The sequence below is a fragment of the Rhea pennata genome, chromosome 12 (genome assembly GCF_028389875.1).
Source record: "Rhea pennata isolate bPtePen1 chromosome 12, bPtePen1.pri, whole genome shotgun sequence".
NCBI classification, from domain to species: domain Eukaryota; kingdom Metazoa; phylum Chordata; class Aves; order Rheiformes; family Rheidae; genus Rhea; species Rhea pennata.
The window spans coordinates 2,233,581-2,260,843 of record NC_084674.1 but is presented as its reverse complement, the minus strand read 5'-3'; the positions used below and the strand labels follow the sequence as shown (position 1 = coordinate 2,260,843).

Below are 27,263 nucleotides of genomic sequence, written 5' to 3'. Positions count from 1 at the left end.
TGGTAGTTAACCTAGTCCGTGTGATTGGAAGTAGTCTCATAGCATGTTTGGGAATATTTTATTCCTAAGGTGCCCTTATTCCGGAAAGCGCTTGGTATGCTATGTAACATACATAGTAGCAGCAAATGTTTCATGAAGAGCTGAACTGAGATTTGAATTGAAAAAAAATTAAGAGGAGTATAGATGAGAGGAAGAGGGTAAAGGGGATTTGTTTGGAGGGGGGAGTTAATTGATGTGGACTTTGAGACGGGTGAGTGGAATTGCTCTTCCCTCAAAGCTTGTCTCAAGAAATGAAAAGTTGAATACTTGTTTGCCAAATGCCAGTTAGTTCCAAATGGAAACTATATTGTTATTCCTAAAAGGCAGAAAGAATTGAAGTGTAGTTCTTGGTGGAGATTAGCCATTGACTCAACTATAGTGTGTAGGTATACAGACAGTGCTTTGAAAAAGCTTTATGACTGTCCCATCTAGGCACTCTTTGACAGTGTCTCTGTAAAAGATACTGGCTGAATGGATGCTGAGGCGCGCCTGAGAAAGAATACAGGATGCCTAGTCTTACCACACTGAGCCTGGCTGCGCTGCTCTGCTCTGCATAGCATAAAATGAAACTCGCACCTTTACTTTTCTTTCAGGATCCTTCGGTGCTTTATGCTGGAATAGTCAGATGCAATCTGCATACTGGTGTGCCGTGAATCCCGGTTCTCTGCCCCGTCTTCTGTACGGAGATGCAGGAGGAGTCCAGGAGGTCACAAGTCTCAGCTTGTTATAGCTGAATTGGAATGACGTAGCTGATGGCTCAGGACCACCGCTGCAGGCTTTTCTGCCACACACACAAAATGAGGAGACCTGCACTGTTCTGTATTACTCCCAGTTCATCAGTTTTTGGGCTTGCAGCAGTTTCATCAGAGGGCCCTCAAAGCAGTAGATGAGGTTAAATTTCCCTATGTCAGCAGTTCTTTAAGAGTACTGTTCTTCAAGAATGCGTAAGAGTAGGAATTTATTGCTCTCTTTGTTCCAGATTGCAGTCCTAGCCCACTTGCTCTTGCAATAGTTGTGGTTACCTGACCTCTGAGTGCAAGTCGCAACCCTGGCATTCTCTGTCTAGAACGGGTGCTCTAGTTCCATTTTAAAAAAGGAGCTTTTTCCAGTTTTGGTTTTGAGACTGTATCTGTAAATAAATTTTAGAATTTCTGTCATAATTATCACCACCTATTACCTGCTCAAGTGCAACTTGCAAAATCACACCTCTTAAAATAGCGGCTTTGATAGCTGGCATGTGGTTGATTCATATGTGTGAAGGTGTTAGGCATTCTGACCTAAATTGAAACAATCATTTTGTGACAACCATTGAATGTATGCACAGCACGCACAAGAATGCTTTACTGGAAACATTCGTTCCATTTGTTTTTTTTTCTCTGAAGTGCAATGGAAAGTCAGTTGACTTTGAAAAGACGACAAAAATCAAACCTGTCAGCGAGGAACAGTTGCGTGCATGCGACGTATTTCTTCAACATGGTTCATGAAAAAAGCTTTTCCTTCACTACAGCTTCATCACAGGGAAACTCCTTCTGTACAGGTTGTTTAGATATGTAGTCAGATGGCACCAATCATGAGCTTGAAAAGCAAATTGTGTTATTTTTCAAAGAAAATAGATCTAGAATTGATGGTTTATGCTAATCTATCTGTGAAATATTATTAGCAGTATGTTTGTAATTTAGTGCTGCTGAAATAAAATTGTCAAGAGGCAACTTAGATAAACTCTACCTCTGTTTGTACTTGCTGACCCTAGGAGAGGGACAGTCCTCCAAAGACTTGGATGTTTGAATAACCAAGCTGGTTTGGGTTTTTGGCAGACAGCTCAAGGAAACCGTGTTAATGCATTTCTTGGGTGTGCTTGTAGTTGGGTAGTATTCTGTCCATTGATTCTAGTTGATTCTAGTTGATTAAAAGAACCAGGTTTTAGAATAAAAATACTGTCTATGTAAATGATCTGTGTAAGACTTCAAAATAATCTGTGTAAGATTTTGATTAGAGAATAGTTCTGCATCATATTTTCACATTGACAGTCTCCATGATTTTCTTTAAAATCTTTGGAGACATCATTTACATATATAGCATACTTTTATGTCTGTTCATACTTCTTAGGTATTCTTGCTATTACTCATTTGCAGATATTGGCAATAATTGTCAATTACTTCAAATGAGATGAATCCTGGAAATGACCTGACTTTGCTCTGCAGTAGCTTAATAGACTGTTCTGAATTGATGTCAGGAGAAGGCATCAGTCTGGCTGGCTTGGCAGAAGTGTTATGGCTGATGCTGTATCCTTCTCCTTTTCAATCCTCTCTGTTAATCACTAAAAGTAATTAACAAAATTGTTCAGTGTTTACTTAAGATGCTCTGGACAGGTAGTGCTGCAAAGGTGGGATGGTTGTTTCATGTGAATATTGACCAGCTTATTTAAATAGTAGCACTCCTGCCCTGTCAGAAATGAAAGCAGCAACTTTATTAGTGTTTCAAAGTCATTCAGTGGTGCTCTGACTGCAACTGCTTGGGGTGATCAAAGGCAGGCATAGCAGAGACGGCCCTGTGTACTCTGCTTCTCAGAAAAGCAGGCAGGATATATTGCTATTCCCATTTTTAATTTGTTTTTTCAATAAATCAGGCTTCATTCCTATTCATCGTGTAAAGCTGTTGGATCGTGAGCTGCTGCAGAATGCTAACTAATTTCATAATGCTCTGCATAAGGTGACCCACTTACAAGTTCATCCTTCAGTCATGTTTAAGCTTTGGTCCTGATTTATGTAACAGCATATTGGTTTCATCAAGAATTGTCTGATAGCTCACTGTGTTGGCTCCTTTTTGACCTGTACATGATTTGTATTCTCCTCAATTTTAGGAAGAACTTTCTGTCTCTGTACACATATGGGCTGAAGAACGTTAATATACCTTTTTCAAAACTAGTCAAGGCTTTGAGCACTTCTGTTACCTAAAGACATACTAGAGTAGAAATTTAGTTGAGGCTTACAAAGAAGTCTGCTGCACTCTAGAGAAGTGGAAACCTAGTGCTAAATGCTGTTTTATTTCTGAACTGACAATCACCTTATAGATAATTCATTGTACCTACCTTAATTCCATTGTTGAGTGAGAAGTGTGCCATGTAAACATGTAAGCATGATTTATTGCATTCGCTGCTTTAAAAGTATATTTGGAAGTTATTAATAAGGAAGCTAATGTAGTTGAGATACTTTGGCTTTCTTAACAGTAAGACTTGAATCTCTACTTCCCTAGGTTTGTTTACTGCAAGCTTACTAACTTCGCAGTCCTTCAGGGTATCAGGCAGTGCAGAAAGGTGAAATATCTCATGTTCAAATCTCTGTATAAAGATAAATATTTTGTTCTGTTTCCTTTTGTAGCATTCATTCTTCTGCCGACTAACAGAAGATAAGAAATCTGAAAAGTTCTTTAAGGTTTTCTATGATCGCATGAAAGTGGCACAGCAAGAAATCAAGGCTACTGTCACAGTCAACACAAGTGACTTAGGAAATAAAAAGAAAGATGAAGACTCAGACAGAGAAGTACCAAACAGAAAAAGAGGTAATCCCCAGTTGTTTCCTTTTTAAAGTAACAAGGGAGTAAAATGTTGTTTTGAACTCATTGCAGTTGATGCAATAATGCTATGATCTCTGATCCCACAGAGCAAAGTTCAGAGATCAGTGGTGCCCTGGCTGGGGATTTCAAGAGCTTCATCCCCTCTACATCCGTTTGTGAGATTGTACTATTGAAATGATGAAAAGTGTTTGAGATGAGACTCAGCCACCTTGTCTAACCTGACAAGCTCCCCAAATCTGATTCATAGTAATGACCCTGGACTGTGGGTCATGATCAGTGCCTTCTCTAACAATAACTGGAGAAATCTTAACTTTCTTCAACAGCAGGTCCTTTATTAAAACTCCTAATAATCTTAGATGTGTGTTCCCTAACAAATTAATATTAGAATCTATAACTTTAATATGGCTTGCATAAAAGGTGTAAAAAGTGGTGTGATAGCGTTCTAAGCTTGAGACCCTCACGTTGCGTTAAACATACTTAACAGAAAGAATTGATGATGAATAGCTATTATTATTATTATTATTATGGTCTCTGTGTGAAACTTTAATGGGAAATGCATGAATAGATTTTTCTGGTCCTCTTTATTCAGTTTGCCAAAAGAAGATCTGTTCTTCTATATTTTAGTGAGAGAGCCTATGACCCAAATCACAGAGGAAGTCCGGGATCAGTTACTAGAGGCTTCAGCAGCTACAAGAAAAGCTTACAACGCTTACCGGAGGGAAGCTGATCCTGATGACCATTATTCAGCTGCAGAAGGAGCACAGTCTGCAGCAGACAAGAGCAAGGATGACTTGGAGATGAGTGCAGTGATTTCAATAATGCAGCCCATCCTCCGTTTCTTACAGCTACTCTGTGAAAACCACAATCGGGATTTGCAGGTATAGTCTGGCTACTAAGCAGGTGTGCAAGTCTAGCCTTGTCCAGTCACTATATCATATCTGTCTTGCTAATCCTATGCTTTTATATATATATATATATATATATATATATATATATATATATGTATAAATATGTAACTGACTTTTTTATTTGACCTTAAAAATATTCCAGTAAACTGTGTTTATACATGGCTGGACAAATACAGAAATACAGGCTGGTTGACTTGTCCAGTGTTCATGGGGTTTTTTATATTAATGATGGAGGGATCAATATTTGATGTGACTTTTTTTTTAAATACGTACATAAAGTAAGCAAGTGGCCTACTGTAAAGTTATCAATCTGCTATCGAGAGAAAAAGAAAATACCCAGTGGCCTACTGTAAAGTTATCGATCTGCTATCGAGAGAAAAAGAAAATACCCATGCAGGAGAGTAACCAGAATGTTGAGACTTTGGCTCGGGCAACCCTAAGCATATGCTTGCTTTTCAGTGAGGAAGTAATATTGATTTTGGATCTGTTCATGTGTTCAGATTTGAGCATGTATGGACAAGATAAAGACAGCTAAAGTCCACCTGAAGTTAATCTGGTGAGGGATGTGAAGAGCAAAACAAAAGGCTTCTAGAGATGCATCAGCAACAAAAGGGAAGTTAGGGAAGATGTGGGCCTTCTGCTGAATGGGGCAAGGGACCTGGTGACAAAGCACATGGAGAAAGCCAAGGTATTCAATGCCTGTGTCTGCCTTGGTCTCTACTGATAAGACTGGCCTTCAGAAATACCAGGTTGCTGAGACCAGAGGGGAAGTCTGGAGCAAGGCAGACCTACCATCAGTAGAGGAAGATCAGGTTAGGGAGCAGTTAATCAAGCTGAATATACACAAGTCCATGGGACCTGAGGGGGTGCGTCCACAGTGCTGAGGGAGTGGTCAATGTCATTGAGAGACCACCCTCGATTATCTTTGAAAGGTTGTGGCAATCAGAGGATGTTCCTGGAAGAGAGCAAATGTCACCCCTATCTTAAAGAAGGGCAAGAATGAGGTTTTGGGAGGAACTACAGGCCTCAATCCCTGAGGAGATGATGGAGCAATTCATCTTGGAAACTGTTTTGAAATATATGCAAGGAGATTGGGAGCAGTCAGCATGGATTTATCTTCAAACAAGCAGGTGAAGTGTTCCCCAGGGATCAGTGCTGGGGTCAGTACCGTTTAACTTCTTCATCGATGACCTGGACAGTGAGGCAGAGAGCACCACCAGCTAGTTTGCAGATGATACAAAACTGGGAGGAGTGGTTGGTTCAGCAGGTGGTTGTGCTGCCATTCAGAGGGAGCTTGACGGGCTGGAGAAGTGCGCCGACACGAATGTCACCAGGTTCAACAACAGGAAGTGCGAAGTCCTGGCCACAGGGAGGAACAGTCTCTTGCAGCAGTATAGGCTGGGGGCCGACTGGCTGGAAAGCAGCTTGGCAGCCAAAGACCAGGAAGTCCTGGTGGGTGCCAAGTTGACCATGAGCCAGCAATGTGCCTTTACAGCAAAGGCAGCCAACAGCCTCCTGGGCTGGGTTAGGTAGAGTGTTGCCAGGAGGTCAAGGGGATGATCCCTCCCCTCTGTTCAGCACTGAGGTGTCCCCAGTACAAGAGAGCCATGGACATACTGAAGCAAGTCTTCTGAAGGGTCACAAGAATGACTAAGGAATTGGAACCAGTCATATGAGGAGGGGCTGAGAGAGCTGGGACTCTTCAGCCTGAAGAAGAGGCTCTGGGGAGATGTTATCAGTGTGTATAAAGAACTTGTTGGGTAAGGGATGGGGAAGAGGTTTAAAGAAGATAGAGCCAGACTTTTCTCAGTGGTGCCCAGTGATGGGACAAGAAGCAGTGGGCACAAACTAAAACAGGCAGTTTCACTTAAAAATAAGTTTTTGTTTTTGATCACTCAGCAGTATTTAAAAAAAAAAAAAAAGAAAGAAAAAAAAAGAAAAGAAAAGACTGGCCAGAGAGGTTGTAGTGCCTCCTTCCTTGGAGACTTTCAGAACCTGACTGAACTTGGTCCTGAGCAACCTGCTCTAGTTGACCCTGCTTTGAGCAGAGGCATTGGACCAGACTGTCTCTAGAGGTCCCTTACCACCTGTGATATTCTGTGGTGTGTTCATATAATTTTTAAAGAGTGAGTCCAAAACTTGTGCATTAGTAATTTTATCTAGTGCATGCCTCCACAGGAGATAAGATTTTTGCTTACGGATGGACTGTAATTAACATGATTTTTGTTCAGCGAAACCATTGCTGCTGGATGAGAATCAAATGTAAGCGAGGAACTGGTGAGGCACAGTAGACTATTAGATGCCTTCGTAAAGGAGGGATAATTGCCTTGATTGCGTATTGTTGTACTGTATGGCAGAGCTGTAGGACCCTGCCTGAGTGCTTTCCAGCCCTGCCAGATCAGTTCCGTTGAACTTGAATGCCCTGCTGCTGGCAGTATTTGAAATCAGATCTGTATGTTAATGTTCCTGTGCTATGAGCATGTAATTCTTTTAACGTTTTATAGGTGCGGAGGTTACGTACATTGAGTTTTTTCCTAATTTTTTTCAAAAACTATTTGATCTTTGTTTTGTCAAACAGTTCTCGTGCCGTTAGCAATGTCGGAGACGAGTAGAACAGCAGTTTTATGTGGCAGGAGTCCAAACCGCGCACACTTTGCTGCTGCTGTCTTTGCCTGCACTGAAAGCTGTAGGAACAAAATTGACTGCAAACAAGTGCAGAAGTTGGGTCTGTTCTGTTCCCCATCCTGAACAATTACATTCCCTGAGCAGCAGAAAATTGCATTCTGCTTTAGGATAAAGGTTAAAGTAGAGGTGGGAGGAATAGTGTTTTAAATATAATCCTGTTACTGCCTGCCTTGACACTTGGCTTTCTCTTCCTGACCTGATGGGGAGGCAGGTATGTCTGAAGCTTCAACATCTTTGTGTCACCAGGTAGTAGGTTATAATTTAACTTCTTAGCAATATTGCTGTGGAATCACTACTTAAAGGAATATGTAATACATTTCTTATTCTGGATGTTGTATGTTTCTCAGAATTACATGAATTACATTTGAATTAGAAGTGAATAGGCACCACCCAATTTGTGCAGTTATAACTTTATGTCCAGCAGGTTTTCACCAAGCATTTTACAAGCTTTTAGCAGTTGTGAGCAGCTTGATGCTGTACAAACACAAGTCATCACTGTAAGAGTTGAAGGGTATATGTCCTAAATGAGGAGGAAGTCTTCATGAAATGATTTATGGAGTTGCTGTACTGTACTTCTTCCATCACTTGGTTGTTCCTTTCCTAAACAAAATTGCAGTTTGTTCCCCATTTCGCAGTTAGTATTCTGCCTCCCTCAAACTTACTCCAATCTTGCTCCAAACTGGAGGAGGAGTTGACTAAAGTAATCTACAATAGCTTCACTTTTGTGAAAAGACGGGTACTGATGGGTGGATGCTTAAGGATGCTTTGGTGCTCACTTAAGGCTGAAAGCATTGAATGTTGCTATGGAGTACTTCTATTATCTCTTGTTTTTCTCAGCACACAGATATCTGGGATACTCTTAAACTTGTATTAAGTCTGACCATGTATTGTGCATGAGAGCCAAGCCTTGAAAGGGAAGTTATAATAGCTCTGACTTGCTGTAGCCTGCCTATAAGCTAAGCTGATTGGGCCTAACTGCAGTTGCATCGGTTTCCTTATTCGATCTCATCTGTACTGTCTCTTCCCCTAATGAGGATGTTCCTGTATCCTACAGAGTTAGTCACAGAAACTGAAGCTAGTGACAAATTGAGCAAAGTATCCAGGGAATATTTGGCTGTCAGAGAGATGGACTTAATGTGCAGTGAGAAAGAAAGGAAAAGGGTGATTCTCGCAGAGAGAAGTTGAGTCGTTCTGCAGTCCTTGCCTGTATATATGCTGAAGACCAACCTTTCCACACAGTGACATTTAAACGTACAGCTTCAATGTTAGGTTTAGAAATCTCATCTTGAAGGGAAAAAGTATTCTGTTTTTTCTTATGAAGTGAGTTGTTATTACTGAGATTAAATACTGTAGTAATGTGCCAGACAGCCATGTTCAGAGTAAAGGTATAAGTCTGTAGATTAAGTGTTGCTTTTGTTGTACAAATTGACAGAACTTTTAACGTTTGTTGTACTGTCTCCTTTATTCCTGATCTCTGGAGACAGGGTAACTATCTGATAATTTAGCTAATGGGACATTACTACTGCATGCAGATAATGAGCTGGTTTTGCCTAGCAATGTTCTAGGCAAGAGGCATATGTGAGAACTAACTTTTTAAGACTGAAGAAAGAGCCAGTACTCAGTGGGAAAAATCAGCTGTACTTGATTGCTAGTAAAGAAAAATCTACTTCTTGTTTTTCTTCCTTTATAATCTTTTTTTTTTTTTTTTTTTTTTCCAATTAGGGATCAGATTTCTGTTAAAACAAAGACTTTGTCCAATGAAAACACTTAGGCTTTTTGGGGAATTATCCAAGCAGGTCTCAGAGCCTTTTCTTCCGAGGATTCTGTGTTTGTCTTGTCTTGAAGAAAGTGAGCTAGTGTTCTGAACGTAGCTGGTTTTATTTTTACTCATTACATTTTATCTAATGGATACTCAGCTTTCAGTGGTGTGCTGAGAAGGAAGGCCTCCAACACCGTGATACACTGTTAAGGCAGTAAGAACTGGCTGCAGATACTGCCGTAGATGATCTGCTTTCTGTCTTTGCAAGCGTAACTATATGCTGTACAGTTACACAGGCAGGTATCCTAGAAATAGGGAGGACTGCTGTCCAAAATTGTATGGTAATGTGAAGTCATCCGAAGATCCAGATCTACCCTGGATCAATCTGCAATGAAATGTTAGGCCTATTTAAAATTTTGAAGTCTATTTTGTGGTTGGATGTGAAAGATGGAGCAAACGGTATGCTGCTGCTGAGTTCCCCTCCTGGCCATCAGCGTGCTCCGTGTCTGGGGGTGGGCATGATGTTGCAAGAGCCATTTTAGTCTCAGCTTTGGGTTTACCACTGGGTCATCCCACTTTGCTTTTTAATAGAACCCAACTCTCTAGAAACAATCCAACTTTCTGGACACTTTCCCTTACCTCAGCGTACAGGATGAGGTAAGGTGGTATGAATGGGGTCCTCTGCCCTTTCCCCCCAGATCCCACAAGCTGCGTGTTTTGCTGGATGCTCTACCTGAGCCTGTGGCTCTGACTCTTTATTCTAAATGCAGAGTTTGGGGGAAGGTGGTTCCGATTCTTCCCCACCGAAAGTTTTCAGCTGTCACTTTCAGTAACAGAGCAGTTGTGTTCCCACTTTCTAGCCTCTGGGATGGTCTGGAGTATGATAAAATGGAGAGCCCAGCCTGTGTTGGCTGAGGTTTCCTTGGACGCTTTGTCAAGTGGAGTCTTGTTTGCTGCATTTTTTTTCCCTTCCACTTATGTTAACGTTAGCGCTCTAACGTTGCCCTCTTACCTTCTGTACCTTGTTCTTTCTCTTTCATTTGTTTTCGTTGACTTTGGATCAACAAGCTGAGGCTGGTATAAACCTAGCTATTGTCAGAGTAAAAGCCTTACCACAGAGAGTTTCTTGGCAGGGCAACATTTTGTTTCATAGCTTTTAGTATTAGCCGTTATTTTTGCTCTTTTCCTGGAGGGAAGGGAAGAGCTCTGATCTGTGTAGCATTAACCTTTCTATGTTCTGACAAGTTAATCAAAAGTCAGGATATTAAACAAGCAATCAGTTTAAATGTGCTGAATCACTGTCACCTTTAGTCTGCATTCATAGACAGCATTTTCCTTTTTTAGCCTAGCCTTCAATTGAATCTGGCAATTTCTCAGTCTGTTTGCCTTAAAAGACTTACTAGTCTGACGCAAGCATTAGAGGCAATCAGTTAACAGCACTCCTCTGCAGGCGTGTGGAAAAGACCTTGCTGCTTCCAAAGTCCCATACATTTTGTTCCTCTGCGATTTTTTTTTTCACCTTTAAAGTGAAGTGTTTTGTAACCAGCTAGAATTGAGCTAGATAGGAGTTATCCTGCTGAAGCTTCTAGGAAAAGAAAGCGATGGTGTCTATTCCATTGCTGGGAGCATACCAGCAAATAGCATCTGAGTTGCTAGAAAATTGTTTTTCATTAGTTGTCCTTCCTTAGGATGTTTTTTGTTTGTGTTTTTGTTTTTCTTTTTTTGAATACGAGAGAGGAAACATTTAATCCATACTGATAAATCTAGTATTTCAGTAGAACTGCAGCTAATCAGCAGCTTCAAGCAGGGATTACAGTAATTATGTGGAAAGAAATGCAATAGAGAATTGCATTTAAGGATGCCTTTCTCAGAGTCACACAGTCAGGTACCTCCTTGCCCCTTAAGCATGTAGTACTACTGTGAAATCAAAGTCAGGGAACTGCTTTTTCTATCTTGGAAGAGATCTCAATAGGAGAGTCTTCAGTGGTTGTTAATAGTGAAGTGTAGCTGGTAGGATTAGAAGGGGAGCTGCCAGGCTTAGAGCTTTTTGATCTTGAGAATATAGTGCATTGCCTGCTCTGTTCGTTCTTAGTGCTCTAATGGATGTATTTTGTATATTACTTGTTGTTTTCTATCAAATTTAAAGCCAACAAGCTGCTCGAAAAAGCAGTGCATTGAAAGCAAGCCCTGGGAAAGTCTTAAATTGGCTGTGCCAGGCTTCTTGTGATCAAGCTCCAGTCAAATTAGCAGCAATATTACAATGCAGTGAAATCCTAGGTAGATGGACTTAATAAAGGATTATGCTCCAAACATCAATTTTTGTGCTTTTTTTCCTCTGCTCCCTTGCCCTCTGCTTTCACACTGGCACTGCAGAATTTCCTACGCTGCCAGAACAACAAGACAAACTACAATTTGGTGTGTGAGACACTGCAGTTTCTGGACTGTATCTGTGGAAGCACAACTGGTGGACTTGGACTTCTTGGCCTGTATATAAATGAGAAAAACGTGGCACTGATCAACCAGACGCTGGAAAGTTTGACTGAGTACTGTCAGGGGCCTTGCCACGAAAACCAGGTAACGTGTTGGTAGCCAAGGAAGAAGCAGCCTTTCTCCATCTGCCTGCAGTGTGATCTGTGGAGCGTGGCTTTTGCTTTATGATGGCTGCTTCCTTTACTTGCCTGACAATTTTTTTTTTTAACCTTTATGAAACCCAAAGAATCAACTTTTTTCTTGGGCCCTTCCAAGGAATGAAGCCATTGAAAATATCGATAGATGTTGCTCTGCTAGGATTTATGTTGTCCTACTAGACTTGACAGAGAGTGGGCAGTTTTTATACTTAAAAAAAATTCTTTATAGCAAAAACATTGCTGAAACAACACTCCATTGCCAGTTGTAAATGAGGCCAGAAATGGGGCCACCTAGCCCAATGGAAGAAGCTTGAGCTCTATAGTTTCTTTAATGAAGGTGATAACCGTAGGGGGTTTGAGGTTATTTTCAGGCTTAGTCTTGTGGGTTGCTGTTGATGATTCTTGCGCTTGCGCAGCATGTACACACTGGCAGTGCTGGGGAGGATGCGGTGCTGGCCCTGAGCATGCACAGACTGCATGCTGGCAAGGACTGAGAGGGTCCAGCTTCTCCTGAAACCATATTTGCTATCGTCAATATGTTATACTACAAGCAGGGATAACTGTTTTAAAGCAAGCATGGCAGTTTAAATTATCACGTTACAGGGAAGATGTAACTGAATAATGGTAATAATGCTATCAGATAAAGCAGTTACTGACCCAAGGCTAATGTTCATCTGGTCTGTGCCTCTAAAGTTTAAAAAAAAAAAAAAAAAAAAAAAAAAAAAGGAACGAATATGGAATTTTTTTGTTTGCACAAGCAGAAACTTGTAGCTGCTCAAGGATTACAGTTTGTCCCAACAGGGAAGATCATAGGGCAGCAGCAGCTGCACTGCTTGGCTTTTCTTTTCCACCATATCCTCACATACAGTGCAGCCATGTTTTAGAATAATGCCACCAATAAATCAGGCCTGTTCATCTGCTTTTGACTGAAATGAGATTCATGCTATGGCTTCAGTGGAGTGACATCTAAAGAGTAGAAGTCTAGAATAAACCATGCTAAATAAATAGCTACTTCAAAATAATTTTCCAAATTCTGGCTGCTCTATGGCATTGACTAAGCAAATAAGTGCTCAATATGTATTTTAGAAAATACTTCGCATTATGCTGGCCTGATCTGATAGTCACATCTTCCTATGGATGCAACCTATTTAACAAGCAAGCTTCAGGAGTTGCAATGGGAGATGTCTACTTATTCTTCTCATTTGCATCCTATTCAGATTGAAATTTGGTATAAAAAGATTGGAATATGACTTTTCAAAAAGTCTTCAAGAAAATCTGTATTTTGAAGTATCTTCTCTTTGTATTCAAGCGTATTTACAGTAAAGCTAAACAAAGCATAGTGGGAATGACCAAATGCTAAGATGAAATCAGACCTACATAAGAACATGCATGAAAGTGTACGTGACAGTTTATCGTAACAGGAAGTGTATCTCTTCAGTGCATCCAGATTAGGTGGAATAACGACCCTTAAATGAAGGGCATTAATTATATGCCATTATAAAAGCAAAACTAAAGAGTAAGCAAGAAGGTTGTGGAAGTGCACGCTTTGGTTAGAGGGCACCAAAGTTGGTGCTGATTGGCACATCTGAAGTAAAGGAAACTCTTACTAATCTTGGAAAAAAAATTCTTCCTTAGCTACATGTTCAGCCTAAACCCTTTCGCATGAAAATGCTTCATTTATCAGCTTCATTGCTTTTTGCTTTCTGAGTCTGGGTGGTTTCAGTAGGACATGCCATTGGTTGATTGTAGGAAAAGCTTGAAACAAAATGTTTTAATCTCTTGTTCTTCCACTCAGTAGAGTTTTCTGTTCAGTTATCCATCTCAGACGGCTTATGAGGTGACAAAAAAGAGGTGACTTTTCTGTTCTGGCGGGATTGCTAGACTAGGCTGCGTATACAGTGTAAACAATTAGTGAAGTTGTGATGAATTTTCTTTGGACAGAACTGCATTGCTACTCATGAATCCAATGGTATTGACATAATCACAGCATTAATTCTCAATGACATCAACCCTTTGGGAAAGAAGAGGATGGACCTTGTGTTAGAACTGAAGGCAAGTGAATATTTTATGCAATTTACATTAACAGTAAGATGAAGCATAATTTTATTGTTTTAAATAGCAATAAAGATTTTTATTATATCCCAATATTCAGAAGTGCCAAAAAATTACATGCATCAGAGAGCTGAAGGCAGGGCCCAAAGACTGTTTGTCTCAGGTATTCTATCTTTTAACTGATAGGGCAGCATCTAATGTGGAATCAGCAGCTTTCAGGTGTATGGGGGGCTTGCAGGCAGTCAAGATACGCTGAGTAGTTCTAATTCCCCTGTTAAAAATCTAAATCCAATGAAAAATTCTCTATTGTCAGATGAACTCTTACATACAACAATGGAAATAAAATTTCTTGTGCTATCTCTAGTTAACTAATGCTCTATTACTGTTAAGTGATGTTGATGTTTAGTCGTCACAACTTTATTTAGGGCTGTTCATATTAATGCTGAAATAATTAGCCCTTGTATTGATTTCAGAATACGCTAACATATTGTCCTGTAACAGCTGTAGTCAGAGTACTCCATTTTCATCATATAGTTAAGAAATATTTCCTGTCTTTCTTATTGTCCCTTTCTTACAATGCAATGTCTAGTTGTTTTCCATTGCCGACTCACACTATTATTATGGGTAGTGTGGGTTTTTTTTATTATTCGAAATAAAAAAAATGCTTTTAGACTCAATTAGCATTATACTTCAAAATTAAATACTTTTATTGGTTTTTATTGTCAGTTATGATGGATTTTAATCTTAATTGTTCATATTAAAGTAGTCTGGTGCCTTGTGGTAGTTTCCCATTTCCTCCCTCTGTTTCTTGGCATGAACAAGTCGCAGAGTAATTTTCAGTTAAAAGCAGTGAAGCATTTCTGTGTCTTCAGCCTTGGCTGTCCTTTGATTCAATCAACAGCATCTTGAGTAAAGCTGACCTGCACCATTTTGGAGCTGAAAGCTTCTAGTAATGTTGCAGCGTCTTTAAAACAGAAAATAATTTGCACAAGCTTGAAACCTCAGTGTTTTAGGAATCTAAAGCTTAACTTGGGTTAATCTGTCCCCTAATAACTAGAGTTTGGGAAGTAAACTGATTTTTATACATACATATTTTTGTGTGTGTGTATATATATATATATATATATATATATGTGTGTGTATGTATACACACATACAAAATAAATATGTGTGTGTGTATATATATATATATATATTAAAAAAAAATTCTGGATACAGATGGGAGGGCAGCAGGAGTCCTGCAGTATTTGTAGCTGGGGTGCCTCTGACTTGCTGCTTATGTTCCTAGAAACCAGATGCCTTGAACCCTTATAGGCAGCGAGTGTTTTAGGGCTGCAGCTGGGTATGTACTGCCTTTACTTCTCAGCAGCAACTGGTATTTTTTCCCTTCTGCCAGAACAATGCTTCAAAATTGCTGCTGGCGATCATGGAAAGCAGGCATGACAGCGAGAATGCAGAGAGGATCCTATATAACATGAGGCCGAAAGAGCTGGTGAGTCCCTTCCTCAAGCTCTGGCTGCCCAACTTTGCTACAGCAAGGCAACAGGCAGTTGTTACAGTCGAGGACAGAGCACGCTGTCAAGCCCTAGACCTGGGCCGGGAGCTCTGCGCTCAAAGGGTTTGTGCATGGATCGCTACTAACTGGAGGAGCTGTCAAGGATTTGACTGAACGCAATGTCTTTTGGCTATCTGGTTAACGTATTAACTGCTGGAAACACAAACAGAACATTCAGAGTTCGGCTGAAACCCTGTCAGCTTGTCTCACTGTGCATAGTTACAGCAGGGGCCAAGCATCAGAATGTAACACAGCATACCCCAAGTACGGCCCAGAGCATATTACTTAAAGGGGAACAAAGTTTAGTTTCTTGTGTGTACGAACTGAGCTGAAATTACTGAGTTCAAGTCTCCTATTTTATCTTGGATATTTAGAAGTCTGTTGACCTTCCTCTTGAATGCGAATGCTCAGCTCCCTTTGACCTCTGTAGGAGTACCAAATATATACTGTCCTTTGCAGGTGTTAGCCCTCAAACTGCAGCTGTCACTTCATTTGCCTGTGCCTGTATTTCTAGGTGGAAGTGATAAAGAAGGCATACCTACAAGGTGAAGTGGAATTTGAGGATGGAGAGAATGGAGAAGATCTTGCGGCATCTCCAAGGAACGTGGGACACAATATTTATATACTAGCTCACCAGGTAGTGATGGTCACTTGCAGCTTTTATAGCAGCAAGTATCACAAATTGTGAATAGCAAAAGATGTGCTTTTTAGTGACAGTTATTTTAATTGTTCACTTCTGAAGCAAACTCAGTACATGTTCTCTTTTTATAAGAGTAAATTCCAGTCTTTACAAAATCTTCTTTTTTGATTCTTTAATATGAATAAGACTTAGATTTTTCTTTTGTAATGCAAAGCAGGCAGTCTCCTGACTAAGTTTCTGCAGACACGCAATTCAGGGTCTTGGCCGTTCTGAAAAGCAATCTATTTTTCAGCTGTATCCAAAGGTCACTTAACACTAGTTGGATTTGTTCTATTGGTACAAGTTGGTGTTTGAAAGATAAAAAACAAAGCTTTTTTTTTGAAAAAGTCTACTTAATACGTTAATATTTGGTGCTACATATATCAATCTATTAGAGGCTCCTTGTTCCTTTTGCATTTGAGAAGAAAAAACATGCTGTAAAATGAATTTGAAGTATCTGAGGGCATCTTTTTGGAGCAGTGCTCTGTACCTCTGCTTTTCAACTGAGGCAAAGTTTCTCTTCCATCCCCACTTAGATACTTGAGTGATTGGTGCGCTTTTGAGTTGGATTGGATATAGAGGGGTAGACTTCATGTGAATCTTCAAAACTTTCCCAAGTCAGGCAAAGGGTGGTAGGGAGAGATTGAGTAAGAGAAGAGTAACAACATGAATATTAAAAAAATACATATTTGAATCATTCTGACCTGCTCCCAAAATAGAACTACAGGGTGTCTGGTTGGAGTAGAACAAACCTTCTGTCAACTTTGCCCTTTCTTAGTAGCTGACTGTGTACTATTTCTTTTTCTATGCCAAAAATCAGATATTTAATATCATAGAGAGACATCTGGTGTCTCCCACTCCTTTTGCATTCCTTTATTTTAGTTGGCTCGTCATAACAAAGAGCTACAGAACATGCTGAAGCCTGGAGGTCAGATAGAGGGAGATGAGGCTCTGGAGTTCTATGCCAAGCACACGGCACAGATTGAGGTAAAGAAAAACTGCGACTGCTGGGAGATATGTGGGGGCAAACCATCTTCTGTGGAAAGAGTAGTTCGGAAGAAAAACTGTGTAATTAAACAACAGTTACATTATATGTGATATTTTAATTGAACTGACTACCTATGTGTGGACTGCCATCTTTGACATAAGAACGTACATATATTTTTATTTTTTTGACAGATTCTAGGTGGGGGGGACTATTTTTGATCTGTCTTGTGTAGGCTTTAAGATGGAATTAACTAGAACTCTATTGGCAGAAAGAAGTATACCTTCACTTGCATGTTCCTTTTGGCCAGTGCTATAGTTGAATCTGTGAAGTTAGCAATATCTTTTGCCATTCTTTGTTTAAATGAGAGTTTGGCCTGTCACACAGTTAAAAAGCACAGATGCTTTTTAAAGTAAAACACACACAAACATGAAAATTTTCTAATAAGCAAGATGAATAAAAAAAATTTTTAACCTATGCAGTAAGCATGGCAAAAAGGTTATAAGCTAAGATTCTCAAGCTGGGTGACTGGATTGCTCTGGAATTCAAAGCAGATTTGGTGCAGGATTTGATTGGACCCTTTGGAAATCCTAGCTAAGAACAGTATTACCAGAGTAAGACCGCAGCATAGATACTATCACTCTTGGGACTAAATGTAGACTTACTTTGAAAGGTAGATTAACTGAAGTGTGCATCAAGCTGCTGTTACAGAAATGTGTCTGAATTTCTACATGTAGCTGTTTTTAAAGGAGGGAAAAAACCCCAAGAAATAAAAACATCTAAATCTCAATAAAAACTCTAATAAGACTATTGTTCAGATTGTCAGGTCAGACCGTACAATGGAGCAAATAGTCTTCCCTGTACCCAATATATGTGAATTTCTCACCAAGGAGTCCAAGCTGCGGATATATTACACTACAGAGAGAGATGAACAAGGCAGTAAGATCAATGATTTTTTCATGAAATCGGAAGACCTCTTTAATGAGATGAACTGGCAGAAGAAATTGCGAGGTAAGTTGCTGTTGCCAGTGTCATTGTGTGAAATGTTACCAGCAGAGTGCTTAGGTCAGGTTTTCAAAGTTTGAAACATTGACTTGATAGCAGATGGTTCCCCAGTGTGGCTGCAACCTTGATGACTGTTTGAAAGAGTCTGCTCCTCTGCACAATGGTATTATGTGGCAAGGAAATCAAGCTTAATGTTAGAACAATATGGACTAACTGGAGGAAATCCAGGGTGGGGAAAAGTAAGGAAGATCGCAGGTCATCTTTTTTAAGATCCAAAAGGAAGGAACTAATTTGTGGTGGCGTAACTTCAATGAGAAGGTGGCAGAGAGAAATGGAAAGGACAAAACTAAAGAAAATAGCAGTCAGTTCTCCTTTCCTGTGCTGAGCATAAGAAGCAGTTACCTTAATTGCAAGAAAGAACAAGGTGAGATAATGCAGCACTGATGTGGGCTGCCCATGGGGAACGTATGGTATCTCAGCAATGGAGGTCTTTAAGAACAGGTTGAACAGCTTGTCAGTGATAGCAAAAGCAGAGTTGGTCTGCCTTTGGGCAAGAAATGGACCATAAAACATGCTAATTAATCCCTTTCCAGTCCTATAATGCTAAAATATCTTATAGTATACTTTTTTCAATAACTGATTTTCCTGCTTTTTTCCTCTGAGGTTCTCCTTGGCAGTTAAGAGAACTTTTATTTTTTACTCCACGCAGTGCCATCACTCCCCCTAGTAAGCTTTCTGTCTAATTTGCTTAAGATTATCTTTTAAAGAATATTTCTGATTTCACTGAAACAGAAATGTTGCACATGAGGCTCAGCTTCAGTGGACAGCGAGGAGCGGTTAGAATTTACTAACAGTGACCCTCTGAAATGTCAGAGATAAAGCAGCTATTTCCTGCTCAAGTCAACATCTGCTATCTGATACTACTGCTGTTCCCCATGCTGGAGTCAGCTAAACTCTAGTTATTAGCACAAGAGCTTGGGTGGGTCCAGAACTCCCTCCTAAAGCAAGCGTGCGGTTGAGCAGGCAGTGGACTTCTGCGGTACAACTGTGTGCTGTTGTCAACCCAAAAACTGCCTGCAGAGCCAGACACATGCACACAATTTAAACGATAAGGTAGCGGGAGTTTGCTGTTTGACATGGATCACATTGGTAGTCAGGCATCATTGTGTATCCTGGAAACATACTAGGTTAGATGGGGCCTCCAAAGGTCATCTAGTCCAACCATCGGTTAGGTCAGGTTGCTCAGGGCTTTGCCCAGTCAGCTTTTGACTGACAAAAAAGTGTCCTGAGCACCTTTTACAGGGCTTAATCCCTCTCATTGTGAAAAGCTCTTTTTCTTGGGTGACTGTTGCGACTTGCCCTTTTGCTGTACACTCTGTGATGAGTCTGAACTCTCTCCAGTTCCTGGTTCAGATGTATCTGTGCAGTTCATGCTGGAGCTGACCAGCTGTCTCACACTGGGGAACAGAGAGGGCTCATGGAAACTCAGTATTTGCTTCTGATTGTTGTGGGGGGTGTGTGTGTGTACACACACACACACACACACACACACACGTACTTTAACAGAACTTTTTACAGACAAAAGCAAATTGGAAACCTATTGTTTAAAATGATGAAACTCAACTACAGGTAGAGTAGTCTGAAACATAATCAACTCTATTGAAATATTTTTGATGCATCTGAATACTAAATAGAGTGGAGCTATTTCGACTTAACAATGAGTTGGTACTTTTGACAGCCTCAAAATCCCTGGTAAGCTGTTTTCTAACTTGACTTCTAAGAACTGTACAGGAGATATGGGAAAATAAAACATTTAAACAAGTGAGTAACTTTTTATTTGACAGCATCCATACATTCTGTTAGGTTTTGTTATGTCTGGACTTCAGAGTTATTTTAATTGTCTTCGAGGCTATCCCAGAGCAATTTGTGAGAACAGCCATAATTAAAAACAAACTACAAATAGATCAAAATTGTTAGACAGAAGTAAAGAATAATTTTATTTAAAAGACCTAGATTTTTTCATCAAAATTATAGGAAAGATTTTCCTATTGCAGGAAAAGATTTAATCTGTCTTCTAATATTCTGGTCTTGTTACACCTTTTAATACAATTGTTTCTCACGTCTTAAATATAGGTTTGTTGTTCTGAGCCATAAAGGGTATATATTGCTTGTGCTTATTGTGGTACAGCTTAACTTTTCTTTTCAATGTCTGTAAGGAACCATGTATTTCTCCCCCTTAAGCTCATGGAGCTAGCTTATAATATGAACACCATAGGTCTCCCAAAGTCTCAGTTAAATATTCAAGTGAGTCTTCCAAAACTAGGCAAAAATGCTGCACGTGGCAGATAGCCTGTGCCTACACCAAATAAAGGTTTAAAGTAAAATCTGGAACTTTACATAGGTACTTCATACAGATGGATTCAACTGACTTGCAGATTCTTTCAGATGAAACAAAATTGAGATGAGAAAAAATATGAAAAACAATGCATCTTATATTCCAAACATTGCTACATCTCATTTTAGTGAGGCTTAAGAGATGCCTGAATAGCTAGGTGCAATCAAACTTAATTTTTACAGTAACTAGGCCCCTTTTTCTATTCCTTTCCTTTGCATTCAACTGTTCAGTGCATTTGCCTTTTATGTGCATGTAAAGTCAGTATAATGAGGCACTGACTCGTGTGATTTTTTTTTTTTTTTTTTTTTTTTTTTTTTTTTTTTTTTTTTGGCTTAGGAAGCTAGAAGAGAAGATTTACTGAAGAGAAGTGGTGGCTAATATGAGATTCAGAATTGCTGCATTCATTAATTTACTCTTCAGGCCCAGAGTTTGCATTTCAATTTTTTCCCTAAACTTTGCAGTGAGCTCTTTCTCCTTTGCCCTGACATTTGTACATGTGTACCGCCCTTCCAAATGGGAAAAGCCTTAGTTCTCTTTCCCTTCATTGAAAACACGTGAAATAGATGTTTAACCACTGTAGACTTCTGTGATACACAATCTGCCATACAGTAAGCCTGCAGGAGTTAAATTCTGGGGGATTTTAATTTGATGCAGATGCAGTTACCATAAGGCAGCTGTTTAGCTGTCCTTTTCATCTCCTGGTCCATGACAGCTTCAGAAAATGAATCTTCTTGCTTTGTGGACCTCTTGATTCTAGCTACAGAGATTATTAAAATTAGGACTCACTTTTAAAAGTATTTGTTTGTAGCTTTTGGAATTTAAAATATGCTGCTGTTTAGCTTTAGTTCTGCATATGTTTATGCCCTTTACCTACAGTACAGAGGACAGTCACACCTGAGCTTTGAGCTAGGTTATCATCTTGGGATATTCTAGTCTATTATCAGCTTGAAGTAAACCTGTCTTATGTGTTCAGCAGCCAGTCTTAAACATTTTAGCTTTATTGTTACATTGCTATGCTGAATTTTGTGTCCCAGGAGCCCACATAGCGCACACTGTTTTTCCTGTCTGGCTGCAGTGGAAAGACAGCTTGAAGATGGGTAAACATCTAATGCAGGTGAGCTGCTGGTAGCAGCAGTAGCAGCATGGCTAGGAGGGATGGTGCTGAATCTCACCTGTGCTACTGCGTAAAAATTTTATTCTTACTAATCGTTTTTGGTGTAACTCTGATTTTGTGAGTACAAAGTACATTATGAGGGAAAATATGAAGTCCATGACCTCTAGGATTTCTGAACTCATTCTCATGCTGCTGCTAAATTGATTCATGTTTGCAAATGCTTTCCCTTTTAACGTTGGTCCTTTGCTGTAAAGCCCTATCCAGGAAACTGGAAATACCCTAAAGAATAAAGGATAATCAGATTTCAGCATAGGCAATGATTATTACTGCTGTTGATATTGTGCTCTGAGTAACTGAAAATAAACTGAGTTTTGGTGGAGATAAATTTTTTGTAGTCTTGGATTTTTTGAAATTCTCCTTTAAAAAGTATTACGTTTTTTTTCTTTTGCAGCTCAACCTTTCCTGTATTGGTGTGCTCGCAACATGTCCTTCTGGAGCAGTATTTCCTTTAATCTGGCTGTCCTTATGAACCTACTTGTAGCATTTTTCTATCCATTCAAAGGAATTCGAGGAGGTATCAGTATTTAACATGAAAAAAAATATGTGAACAAATAAGATTTGATGGGCCAAATTCTGTCCCCCACTTGTCTGTGCAGCCCTGTTAACTTCGCTGGAGATAGCAGAACAGAAATTGGCTACTCTTGATATTGGGGTTTAAACTTTGCTGTTTTCAGACTTATCTGAATAAAAAATGGCCTAATATTTGCAAAGAGATCATGGTGAGGAGGGTCATTGTAACATGATTTTTTTTTTTTTTTTTTTTTTTAGAGTCCTTTCTATATTGAGACATTCATAAGGAAAATGTAGAACCACCCTTCCTAGGGGAAAGAAATTATCAGACGTCCCTTTTAATTACATGACTGTTCTACTTTTTTTTAAAAAAAGTTCTATAATTAAGTATTGACAGAAAAGTAGAAGAAATATTAATTTATTGTTTTTCTTGAGCTTGCATTTTATTAATGTCATTTTCTGTAAAAGTTCCCTGGTTACATAGCATGTCAGGAGGTCTGTGATTGTTGCAGAGCTGAGTAGGTGAGATTACCCCATGTTAGCATGTGAGGCCTGCAGGAGGGAAGTGACTTGCCTGACACCATCCAACACAGTGGGAGATCCAGAATAAGGATCTCTGGTACTTTCTCTTCTCAGGACATTACCTCTCCAAGCGCTTAAATCAGAGCTTGGCTTAAGGAACCAGGGAAAGCTTGCCAGCCTTGCCTCCTGATTCTAGAGCAACCTGCCGTTTTGAATTTCCTTGCCATAAGTGGGTAGCAGCTGAGCTTGCTGAGCTATCATTTCAAGCATAAACTATGTGATAACATGTGCAGTTTATGAGGGATTGCACAATCTTGCTGCAGTAGGTCTCATGGAAGTTATTTTTGATCCAAACAGTGGGTTTGTGTGAGAGAGATGGTTCTTAGAGCCAATTCAGTAAATACTTCCAATAAAGACCTGATTAAACCCAGCTGGTCTTGCTTAGATTCAGCCTCTCTGAAGGATGCACCTTAAGGCAAGCTGATCGGTCGATTCATGTTAGCAAAAATCAGGAAATATGGACAAATAGTCCCAAGAGTGTCTGTATGATGTGTTTATCACTTGTAGAACTGTATAGGGGAAATATCTAGGTAGGAGCTTTTGCCACATTTGTGTCAATTGAAGTAAAACCTCATCCTGGAGAGTGTGATTCATGCTCGAGCCTTTACTTCTTACTTTTAACATTCATAATACAACAAGACCAGACAGATTTTTATCTTCTCTTATTGAACTTCTCTCTTCATCTCTTTCCTTTGTTCATTGTGTGATACAGAGCCTAAAGAAAACACAGCTCAGAGATGGCAAGTAGCCTGAAAGTAGGCAAGTTCTCAGCTAAGCTCTCTGTGTGTGGCAAAAATGCCATTTTACTGTTTCTGTGGTTGACTAGGTTAACTAGTCAAGTTAAATTGAGGAGAACCTTAGTTTTGTCAAAGTAGTGTTGGATGGTGTGTTACATTAGTGGTGGGATAAAGGTGATCAGCATGGAAAACTTGCATAAGGGCTTCTACGTCATAAGCAATGCTTGAATACGACATGTGAGAAAGTACTGAGAGAGGTTGGTTAGTTTGGCTAACTCATGAAACATCAGACTCTTGCTTCAACAGCTGTCTCTCTCATCGCACCAAGCAATCTTAGCATATTGGATAATTACCAGCATCGCTTTCTGACCAGCTGGTGGTCTGAAGGTTTTAACAAGCACAAAGAGCAGCCGAATTTTCCATTTGTAGTCTCAAAGGTCACAAGTTAAAATTTAAAAGTCTGAATTTTTGGCTGCTAGTAAAGCTGCTAATTAAACAAGTTCTTTGAGATTGCAAGTTGCAAGATTGGGGGAAGAATCATTTGACTTTTTGAAGATGCCCTACCTCACGTATTTGAGGGACTTTGTTTATCAGGTGAAGTTTTAATTAAAAGGTCTTATTTGACTAGTTGTCATCAAGAATGTTTTTTTTTAAAAAAAATGTATATATACAACTTTAAAGAAAACAAGCTTTTCAAAAAGGATCATTTGGGGAAATTCTTAGTGTTTTGAATTGTTCAAACATGTTGAACTTGGGGCAGCTGATTAGCATATGACTGTATAGCGGAAGCTGTAAAACTTATGACTTCAGTAGCAGAAACAAGCTTGAGTGTCTGGAGTTAGGTACTTAAGTTGTAAGAATTCCAGAGACATGGAGAACTTTGTCAAGTCTTCCGAAATACGCATTCCTTCTGCCAGCAAGCTTATAATGGACTCCACATGCTGGCAGCAAGCACAACGGAGCTAGACTGGGGGCGGACAAGTGGTGAGCGCTGGCTCGGTGATCTGTGTTTTCCAAGGGCACAAAGAGCAGGGACCCTGCAAGGAGGCTCTGAGCTTGTGGCCGCGCGCATACTGGCCCTGCTGAGCGCCCTCCCCTGCTCCCTCCTGCTCGGCTTTCGTGACCAGGTGACCGCTTTCAATACTGCACCTCCAGGCTTTTGCCAGCTGCGAGGATGGTTGCTGCGTTGCTTGGGGATCGTGAACTCCCTTCACATGGTAGAAACATCTATTGAACTTTATTTATCAAGCTTTAATCTTCATCTATCCTCTGTTATCTTTATTAATCTACAGTGATTTTTGAACAAAATTAAATGATTGCTCACTGTAGTCAGATGAGTGACATTTTCTAACCCTTCTGAATTTGGGAGGAGAAAAGCCTTCACCAAATATGTTGCTCGTAACACACAACAGCCCTGTGAGTACCTGCAGAAGGGGTCGGAGTGGAATTTGGGGGAATCTCACCTTTTAGTCCGAGTTATTAGTTATTTGAACAAAAACATATCTTCACGTGAGTTTCAAGAAAAGATGTCTTTTTATATTTTGCATAGACTCAGCATAAACAGTATTTTAGGTTGTGTATTTTTAGTGTTCTTTCACGGAAGTTTATTTTTAGCAATGCTGGCTGATGTTATGTAGTCAGACAATCTCATGGGACAGTCTAAATAGAACCAGAAATAGCAAGAGGTGATAAAACTGGTGAAGGGTTTTGACCAAAAGCATAATAGAAGAGTAGACTATGAATAAGGACCTGATGAGTATGTTGTCTGTCTTTACCCATTCGGTGCATCTACAGAATATATTAGCAAAACGCCTCTCCTTCTCAGCATTAAAGGTATGCAAGTAATGGAACAGGAAAATGAATCCTATACTAGTGCTCTTTGCATGTTACTTTAGTAACAAACTCATAATTAAAAATCTGCTGAAAGCATTGAGTTCAGACAAGCTGCTTACAGTCTTCAAATCAGTAATGTCTGAAGAGATAGACTAATGATACTGCACAACAATAGGATAAAATGGCACTTATCTGAATATTTTGATTGTGTTTTATTTGATAACACAAAGTATTGAATGTCTGTGTTTTTTGTTCTCTCTCTCCATCCTAGGTACGCTAGAGCCCCACTTGTCAGGCTTGCTATGGACTGCTATGCTGATTTCTTTGGCTATAGTTATAGCTCTTCCTAAGCCCCATGGCATCCGAGCCTTAATAGCTTCTACAATATTACGGCTAATATTTTCAGTTGGTTTACAACCTACTTTATTTCTTCTGGGTGCATTCAATGTAAGTATTGAGTGGGCTTTGAAGCTCTGTTGCATCTTATGTAAGGGTTCCTTATCTGCTCACGAAGATGTCGGACAAAAATAGTCTGGAACATTGTGGCGGTGGCAGTACCGTTTGGTGAAGAAGTAATTCCCGCTTTGGATTGTTTCTTGATAGAAGTGCTTTGCTGTTTTCCACTTAATCCCAATTCCCTAAGTTGGAGCACTCTAAAGTTTTGTCACAGTCTAGGAACAGCTCCAACCCCAGCTAAAAATGTTAAGATGTCTCTGTGACCCTAAAGTACTCTTAAGTTGTTCTCTCAAACCCTTCTCTTGTTCGGTGACTAAACTACAGTATTTCTGGAATTGTATAAGATTTACTAAACAGTGCATTTCCCAAATGCCTGTCTGTAGTCTGCCTGCCAGCCCAAAGTGTGACACTAAGCAGTTTTGCTATGGTAATGTGCGGACGGAGCGTGTAAACTGAGCCATCAGAGAACTTCATTAACACTCAAACCTGGATATTTGTGGTCTTTTGGCGAGTAAGCCAAACATGTTTCTCTCTGATTGAGTCAGCAGGAGCTTTGCAAAGATGCGTCTTCTGGAAGCCTTTGCCTTTATTACAGTGCCCGGCTTTTAAGCGTGTGATTTATTAGTACCCCTTGTCATCGAAATGTTACCAAGAGCTGTATATGACAGAATCTGAGTTGCATTGTTAGCACTCCTGTTGATAGTTACAGCATTTGGCTGGTCCAGGTAAGCGTAAGGGAGTTTTCCCTCCAGTGTCGATGGCTGCTGCCATACGAGAGGATTACCAGGTACCTGATGTGAGGCTGAATAGCAGAGGGAATCCGGAGTACTCGCTTATTAACAAGCAATAGGGACTGCTGCTTCAGAAATGTAAGTGCTGCTGTAGCCTAGGAAGTTATTTGCAGGAAGATTGGTGCTTAAGGTAGTTTAGCACTTCTTATGGAAGGTTTACCTTCCACACCAGGGTTATATTGTTACTTTCTTCTTTAAAACTTCAAATATTGATGCCGTGAAATAAAGAGCTGAAGATAGTGCGCATGTTTTACTGAAGAGATGAAGTTTTAATTTTGGCCCACTGTCAGAGCTGCGCAAAAAACACAACAGAAAGCAGCTTGTGACTCTGTGTAAAGTGCTGTCATGTAACAGACATTGTAGAATAGTTGTTGATACCATCATGTAGCTGAGTTATTACCGGCTTTGAAAAATTGCCTTTATTTTTGTGTAACTAATTTATGGTTAATCTTTCCTTAGGTTTGTAATAAAATCATTTTTCTGATGAGTTTTGTGGGTAACTGTGGAACCTTCACTAGAGGATACAAGGCAATGATCATGGATGTGGAGTTTCTGTATCACCTACTATACCTTCTCATTTGTGCTCTGGGACTCTTCGTACATGAATTTTTTTATAGTTTGTTGGTAGGTATTCATTTTGTCCCTAGGATGTTTTTCTTTCTGTGTGTTTGTAAAGTCCCATCTCAGGCTTATCTAGGTGTGTTTTACACTGCTTTCTTTCCATTTTAGTAATAGGAGACCATTATACAGACACTGTCTTGAAAACTAAATTCTGGCCATTTTGTTTAGGAGAAGTTGCTGTGGGAGCCTGCAGGCTTCCTGCCATATCTCATCTTCCTGATTTTTGTGAACAAACGAAAGACTTTTTGTTCTTAAGTATATTATACAAGAAGTGTTTTTCGTTAAATTTCTTTAAAA

General features: G+C 39.8%; 1 protein-coding gene across 1 annotated transcript in view; it reads left to right on the top strand.

Moving 5' to 3' along the window:
- The window catches only part of ITPR1 (inositol 1,4,5-trisphosphate receptor type 1), a 188,199-nt gene that overhangs the window by 135,248 nt on the left and 25,688 nt on the right, over window positions 1-27,263 (top strand). Inside the window, exons 42-52 of the mRNA XM_062585659.1 lie at window positions 3,417-3,597; window positions 4,237-4,490; window positions 11,338-11,538; window positions 13,533-13,643; window positions 15,040-15,135; window positions 15,713-15,835; window positions 16,760-16,864; window positions 17,681-17,873; window positions 21,828-21,950; window positions 25,370-25,545; window positions 26,805-26,969. Coding sequence (XP_062441643.1) covers window positions 3,417-3,597; window positions 4,237-4,490; window positions 11,338-11,538; window positions 13,533-13,643; window positions 15,040-15,135; window positions 15,713-15,835; window positions 16,760-16,864; window positions 17,681-17,873; window positions 21,828-21,950; window positions 25,370-25,545; window positions 26,805-26,969 — 1,728 coding nt within the window. The remainder of the gene's footprint in view (window positions 1-3,416; window positions 3,598-4,236; window positions 4,491-11,337; window positions 11,539-13,532; window positions 13,644-15,039; window positions 15,136-15,712; window positions 15,836-16,759; window positions 16,865-17,680; window positions 17,874-21,827; window positions 21,951-25,369; window positions 25,546-26,804; window positions 26,970-27,263) is intronic.